This window comes from Nicotiana sylvestris, chromosome 1 (genome assembly GCF_000393655.2).
Source record: "Nicotiana sylvestris chromosome 1, ASM39365v2, whole genome shotgun sequence".
Lineage (NCBI taxonomy): Eukaryota > Viridiplantae > Streptophyta > Magnoliopsida > Solanales > Solanaceae > Nicotiana > Nicotiana sylvestris.
The window spans coordinates 96645637-96653214 of NC_091057.1; the positions used below are offsets into that span (position 1 = coordinate 96645637).

Below are 7578 nucleotides of genomic sequence, written 5' to 3' on the forward strand. Positions count from 1 at the left end.
CTTAGACTGTGTCCAGCTTACTCTACGACATTATTACTTGACTGCTTCCTATTGAATATTTTTGTTATTGGTGTCTTGTTGCAAGTATTGTTTGGTACTCTTTATCATGCTTAGTTGTATATTAATATCATTTCTCTGTTAGTTCATCTTTACACTTGTTCAAGTTGTTTAGTCTGGTAGGTGTCTTGACTGTCCCTCATAATTACTCCACTGAGGTTAGTCTTGATACTTACTGTGTACCATTGTGGTGTACTCATACTATGCTTCTGCACATTTTTGTGCAGATCTAGGTATTTCGGAGTTGGTCGATCACTAGCTAGTTGTACGGATCTTGTTGTGGAGATTCAAGGTAAACCTGCTGCTACGTTCGCAAGCCTCAAAGTCACCTTCTGATATTGTACTTGCACTATTTTATCTCTATATCGAAACAATTGTATTTAGAGGTTTTTCTTGAAAGCTCAGTAGTGCTTACGACTTGTACTACCAGTTTTGGGATTGTAAGTCTTGTATAGAGATTTCTATTAATATTGTCAGTTGTTGGTTAAATATTGCAATTACTTCAGTAAGTATTAGGCTTACTTAATCCCTAAGACTAGGTGCCACCACGACATCCTACGGAGGGAAATTTGGATCGTGACAAATTGGTATCAAAGCTCTAGGTTCATAGGTGCTACGAGTCATAACGAGTTTAGTAGAGTCTTGAGGATCGACACAGAGACGTTTGTACTTATCTTTGAGAGGCTACAAAACTAATATGACAGTTTCACTTCTTTTATTCTTATCGTGCGAGTTTATTGATTTCGGAGTTTGAACTTTTATTATTCTATTCTTTCATAGATGACGAGGACACGAGTTTCAGTTACTGATGATGCTGCCCCCGGAGTAGGTGTCACTAGGGGCCAGGGCAGAGGTAGAGGCCAAAGAGGAGCACACGCCACAACTAGGGCACCTACCAGACCAGCAGTTGAGGAGCCTCCAGTAGCTTCGATTGGGGGACAGGTACTGGAGGAGCCTGCTGTTACACCTAGACTTTAGGAGACTTTAGCACAGTTCCTGAGCATGTTTGGTACATTGACTCAGGCGGGGTTGCACCAGCTACTTCACAGACGGGGGGAGGAACTCAGACTCCGCCCGCCCATACTCTAAAGCAGCGAGTCTACATTGGTCAGATTCTAGGTATCATGGTAATACAGCCTGTGGTCCTGGTTCAGCCTCACGGTTAGGGCAGCAACATCTGAGGAATAACAACTTATACTTGCGAGGTTCAAGAAGTATTGCTCTCCTACTTTCAGTGGTTTGGATTCAAAGGATGCACATGGGTTTTTAGAGGAGTGCCACCGCATTCTCCGCACTATAGGTATTGTAGAGACGAATGATGTTGCTTTTACTACATTCCATCTTAAGGGAGCAGCATATCAGTGGTGGCAAGCATATGTGTTGGCTAGCCTGGTCGATGCAACTTCACTTTCTTGGACTCAATTTTTAGATATATTCCTAAGAGACTTTGTTCCTCAGACCCTTCGGGATGCATGGCGTGTGGAGTTTGAGCAGCTGTGCCAGTGTCAGAGTATGTCATTAGATTCAGTGATTTGTCTAGACATGTACCTTATTTGGTCGCTACAGATAGAGTGCGAGTTCGTAGGTTCATTGACGGGCTCAGTCATAATATCCAGTTCAGCATGGTTCAGAAGTTGGAGTTAGATGTTCCATTTCAGCGGGTGGTAGAGATCGCTTGCCGATTAGAGGGCATGTGGGACCAGGAGAGAGAGGACAGGCGGGGCCAGGAGAGAGAGGACATGCAGGGTCAGGAGAGAGAGGACAGTGAGGCTAAGAGGAATCGCAGATCGGAGAGATCTACTGGTCCCTATTTTGGAGGCAGGGTACGACATGGTAGACGTTTTGTAGGCCAGCCAGTTTAGTTTGCACTTCAACCTTCGCACGGTGTTTCAGGTACCCATGGTCCTCAGAGTACCCGCACCGCACAGCTTCCACAACCACTTCAGCAGAGAGGTTGCTTTTAAGTGTGGAGATACCAGCCACATGGTGAGAGATTATCCCAAACTCTGGACAGATGCGTCACTGTGAGGTATTCAGTCTAGGAGTTCAGTTCCAGCTGCTGATATCCCTGCACTGCCAGCTTGGGGTACCTGTTAGGCTAGTGATAAGTAGGGATTTTGACCATTTATTTGCTCTCTTTTACTTGTGTTTTAGCTCAAAATGCTCAAAGGTATTCCAGGAAACTAACAAAAATGTGCTTACTTGCAGGAATATTGGGAAACGAGCTAAAGAAGTCAAATAATCAACTCATAAAGGAGTCTAAAGTGAACAAGAACCAAAACAGGGCAAATGAGATAGCAGTGTGGACCGCACAATTCTAGTGCGTCCGCAGAAGGAGATTTAGAGACTATGTTTCGGCTAGCTCAGGGAGTGTAGACTGCACTAAAATTGTGTGGCTACAGGAGGTCAAGTGTGGCCGTGTCCATTTTTATGCGGAACACAGAGTTGAGATTCAGAGAACTAGAAAGTTTTGGAGTGCGGACCACATCACTTTTGTGCGGCTGCATAATCCTCAGTGCGGCCACACCCACTTTTATGCGGACTGCAGAAGACCTCAATTTCTAGTCCCAAGTTTACCAAGACTGCGGACCGCACTAGAATTATGCGACCCTAGAAGCCCATTTTGCGGTCTGCATCAGAATTATGCGGCCACACAACCTCTGTAGGAGCATTTTTGTCAGATATTTTCAGCTTAATATAAATACAACTTTTTGTCATTTTTAGGTTAAGTTTAGTTTACGGAGGTGCACCTGAACATTTTTCTTTACTACTTTAAGTAATTTTGTAATAGATTGACTTCTTAACATTAGATTTTCTTTGTTTCATCTATGATTATGCATTCTATCTTAATTTCTTCTTGTATTTCTTCATTTTTCGTGAGTAGCTAAATCTTTAGCTAGGGTTGTGGCTCAACCCTAGTGTGGATATTTAATGGGTATTTAATTTTAAGGCTTGTTTGTAATTGAGTTAGTGATATCTAGCCTTGTTTATGCTTAAATTCTAGAATTAATGGTTGCAAACATTGATTCATGCCTTTTTGACCTAGTCTTTGCTTGAGAAAGAGAGTCTAGGTTTAGGAAAACTTGGCTAGCAAGGAATTGGGTTGAATTCAAGAAATTGATAGCCCCAATTAAAGGGTCAAATATAGAGATAGTAAGACCCGACTTGAGCATATATCACTTGATTTGTGCAAATACCCATTTGGACTTGAGAAAGCCAAATCGGGAAAAATCACTCAAACTACCGAGAGGTATAGAGTAAGCAATTGCATGTGTTTGCTATACCACGACCCCGATAAATCAAACTTGCCCTATATTTTACAACCCATTAGGTAGCCACCTAGGTGAAGGTCACGACCCTAGATTCCTTTATCATTTGAAAAACACTCAAAACCAAAAACACTGTCTCCTAGTTATTATCTGCAATCATTAGCTAAAAGTAGAAATAGAAAACAACCAATGAATATGTGGAAGTCCAATCTAAGGCACAACATAAATTAGCTTTAGTTATATACCTAATCCAAATTCTAACTCTCTGTGGATTCAATCTCGACTCGTGTTGGGTTTATTATTGCTTTGATCGCCTCACTACCTATTTGTGGTGTGAGTTTGGGCGAGATCAATTTTTGGCGCCGTTGCCGGGGAGTTAAACCAATTTAGCTATATATCTAGATTTTTGTGTGATTTGTCTTTCTTTCCTTTCGAGTTATGTGTTTGAATTGATTCTAGGTACAAATATGGCTCTCAACAATGAACCCATCGGAAATGTGCACTTGGGGGAGGACGTGGATGATAATGCCATGGATGAGGTTCCTATTGAACCTCAAGCTAATAGACGAGGTCACCCGCCTCACGATAATGTGCCCATCCCTCCCCCACCTCCACCAAGAGCGGCAACCCACCGACAATTGCCAGACGAGGGTTATGCAAGTGCTATAGTCCCTCCCCGCATTAGGGAGGGCAACTTCCAAATCACCAACGTGATGGTTACACTAATTAAACAATGGGGTTTATTCACTGGGTCTCCGAATCAAAATGTCTACAAGAATCTCAAGGGGTTAGTCGATACTTATTGGGGGAGAAAGCAAACAAATGTTTCTGAGGACGCGCTGAGGTTGAGGCTATTTCCCTTTTCTCTACGGGGAAAAGTCTTGGACTGGTTACAAAGGTTGCTCAACCATTCCACCACCATTTGGGATAAGTTGGCAGAAAAGTTCATTTCCAAATTCTTCTCTACGAGACATATGGCAACGCTTCGGGATGAGATTCTTGCCTTCAAGCAAGAACCCATTGAGCCATTGCATGAGATTTGGGAAAGATATTGTACCATGGTTAAAGAGTGTTCAAACAATGATATGACCGAGGCCATGATCCAACATACCTTCTACAGGGGGATCAACACAACTAATCAATATGTGGTTAACCAACTCGCCGAGGGTAACTTCATGAACACGCCATATGCCGTAGCTTGTAAAATTCTTGATGAGATGGCAGATACCCCTTCAGCGTGGCAAAGTAGAGCCAATGTACCACAAGGTGACCCTAATGTTATTCACCTACACAAGGAGCTACATGACCACGAACAAGCTATAGCCGAGTTGACAACTACTATGAACCAATTGGCCAAGGCTCAGCTTCAACAAGTTCAAGAGCCGAAACAAATGCATGCAGTGGAAGGTGTTAATATGATGGTAAACAAAAGATGGCAACAATGTCAACAAATGCAAAACTGTCAGGAACAATTTATGCAAGATGATAGTGGTTATGATCAAGGTGATTCATTCAATGAGCAAGATGAAGAAGTTCAATATGTCAACAATTATCAAGGTCAAAGAAACAATGCGCTAGGGAAAAATCAACAACAATGGAGGTCACAAGGGAACCAAGGTAATTAGAACAACATAAAACCACCAAGGCAATTGGAATGGTGGTAATTATAATCAAAGCAATTGGAACAATCAAGGAAATCAGGACAATTGGGGTAATCAAGGCAACTGGGGCAACAAAAATCAAGGCAACTATGGAGGCAATAATCAAGGAGGGTGGAACAACAACAACAACCGGGGGCCGGGTTTTCAAAGGCCTCCGATGTTCCAACAACCAAGCAATCTACCTCCCTATCCTTGTCAAGGCCCGGGCTCGTCTTCCAATGATATGGGTAGCATTGAAAACATGTTTAAACAGATGATGTAGAAGAATGCTGACTCCGATGCTCAAATAGCCTCACACAACACTTCTATTCGGAATTTGGAGGTTCAGTTAGGCCAAATCTCACATGCTTTGAACACTCATCCTAAGGGGGCACTACCTAGTGATACAGTGGTGAACCCGAAGGGTGATAATAATACAGGACGTGCTATGGCTGTGACTACTAGAAGTGGAAAAGGTGGAGATGCAACCACCTCAAATAAAAAAAGGATTGTTGATGAATATGTTGTGGTTCAAGAGGATGAAATCCTAAGCAATGTGGTTCAAGCTAATGAAAAAGTGAGAATTGATATAGATGAACGTGTGGAGGAAACGCAAGAATAGGTGAACCTGTCTAGGGAACACGTGATTGACATGCCGGAACCAGTGGTGCCAAAGGCTAAGGCACCAATGCCAAGGCCTCCTCCTCCATACCCTAAAGTCTTGCAAAGCAAAACAGTGAGAACCAATTTAAAAAGTTTATTGATATGATGAAGAGTTTGTCCATAAATGTGCCATTGGTTGAGGCATTGGAGCAAATGCCGGGATATGCAAAATTCATGAAAGATTTGGTAACCAAGAAAAGATCAATGAATTGTGAAACCATCAAGATGACTCATCAAGTGAGTGCTATTGTGCACTCAATGGCTCCTAAGTTAGAAGATCCGGGCGCTTTCACCATCCCTTGCACTATTGGGAGCACCGATTTTGCCAAAGCATTATGTGATCTTAGGCAAAGTATCAACTTGATGCCCTACTCTGTGTTCAAAACTTTGGAAAATGGGCAACCAAGACCCACATCCATGAGGTTGCAAATGGCGGATCGGATAATAAGGAGGCCTTTGGGCATCATTGATAATGTACTGGTTAGAGTTGACAAGTTCATCCTCCCAGCGGACTTCGTTATCCTTGATTGTGAAGTGGACTATGAGGTGCCTATCATTTTGGGTAGACCTTTCTTGCTACGGGGAAGGCTCTTGTTGATGTGGAAACCAGTGAGCTCACTTTCCTGGTGGGTGACGAAAAGGTGGTCTTTCATGTGTGCAAATCAATGAGTCAACCGAATAGTAATGAAGTTTGTTCATTTGTGGATTTGGTGACCGACATGATAGTTGATGATGCTAGTGCAACAATGAATGTTGAGGACAAACTGGAAGCTGTTTTGCTCAACCTAGATGATGATGAGGAGAGTGATGGCTATGTGGAGTGTGTAAATGCATTGCAAGGCATGGGGTCATACACTTATGAGCCCCGAAAACTATCTTTGGATCTTGAAAACCAGAAGACTCCTCCAATAAAGCCCTCAATTGAGGAGCCTCCTACCTTGGAGCTAAAGCCATTGCCCTCGCACCTCAGGTATGAGTTCCTTGGACCTTTCTCTACTTTACCAGTTATCCTTTCTTCGTGCTTAACTAACGTGCAGGTAGAGTCCACTTTGGATGTGCTACAAAGGAGTAAAAGAGCAATCGGTTGGACTTTGGCGGATATCCGGGGCATAAGCCCCGACTTTTGCATGCAAAAGATTATTTTGGAGAAGGGTTCCAAACCCTCTATTGAACATCAAAGAAGATTGAATGAAGCAATGCAATAGGTGGTGAAGAAGGAGATAATCAAGTGGTTAGACACTAAGGTTGTGTACCCCATTTCTGATAGCTCGTGGACCTCTCCGGTGCAATGTGTCCTAAAGAAAGGGGGCATGACTGTGGTGAAAAATGACAAGAATGAATTGATCCCAACAAGAACCATCACCGGGTAGAGAGTGTTCATGGACTATAGGAAGCTCAATAAAGTTACTCGGAAAGATCATTTCCCGCTTCCATTTCTAGACCAAATGCTTGATAGGTTGGCCGGACGTGCTTTTTATTGCTTCCTTGATGGATACTACGACTATAACCAAATTCTTATTGCTCCCAAAGACAAAGAGAAGACCACTTTCACATGTCCTTATGGTACTTTCTCATTTTCAAGAATGCCTTTTGGGTTGTGTAATGCACCGACGACTTTTCAACGGTGTATGATGGCTATTTTCACCGATATGGTGGAAGACATTCTTAAGGTCTTTATGGATGATTTTTTTGTTGTTGGGAACTCGTTTGACGAGTGTTTGAACAATTTGGATAGGGTATTAGCTAGATGTGAGGAGACCAATTTGGTGTTGAACTGGGGAAAATGTCACTTCATGATTGAGGAAGGCATTGTCCTCGGCCACAAAATTTTAAAATATGGTATTAAGGTTAACCAAGCTAAAATTGAGGTGATCTCCAAAATCCCCCCACCCCCATATCCGTGAAGGGAGTGAGGAGCTTCTTGGGTCATGCGGGTTTGTATCGCCGAT

The 7578-nt window shown here is 42.8% G+C and overlaps 2 protein-coding genes across 2 annotated transcripts; both read left to right on the plus strand.

Moving 5' to 3' along the window:
- Positions 1–3793: 3793 nt before the first annotated feature.
- LOC138872523 (uncharacterized) lies at positions 3794–5588 on the plus strand. Its single transcript, XM_070150691.1, has 2 exons — positions 3794–4943; positions 5278–5588. The coding sequence occupies exons 1-2, from the start codon at positions 3794–3796 to the stop codon at positions 5586–5588; spliced, it is 1461 nt and encodes a 486-aa protein (XP_070006792.1).
- Positions 5589–5734: 146 nt separating this feature from the next.
- On the plus strand, positions 5735–6834 carry LOC138872526 (uncharacterized). Its single transcript, XM_070150694.1, has 2 exons — positions 5735–6109; positions 6196–6834. Exons 1-2 carry the CDS (start codon positions 5735–5737, stop codon positions 6832–6834), a joined length of 1014 nt encoding a protein of 337 aa, XP_070006795.1.
- Positions 6835–7578: the final 744 nt, after the last annotated feature.

What these genes read in the sequence shown, in the direction of transcription:
- LOC138872526 (XM_070150694.1), top strand. Translation starts at nt 5,735, where the DNA reads ATGAAGAGTTTGTCCATAAATGTGCCATTGGTTGAGGCATTGGAGCAA. An exon ending in GCATCATTGATAATGTACTG is followed by an intron (nt 6,110 to 6,195) that starts GTTAGAGTTGAC and finishes CATTTTGGGTAG; the next exon opens with ACCTTTCTTGCTACGGGGAA.
- LOC138872523 (XM_070150691.1), top strand. Translation starts at nt 3,794, where the DNA reads ATGGCTCTCAACAATGAACCCATCGGAAATGTGCACTTGGGGGAGGAC. An exon ending in GAGGTCACAAGGGAACCAAG is followed by an intron (nt 4,944 to 5,277) that starts GTAATTAGAACA and finishes ATGCTCAAATAG; the next exon opens with CCTCACACAACACTTCTATT.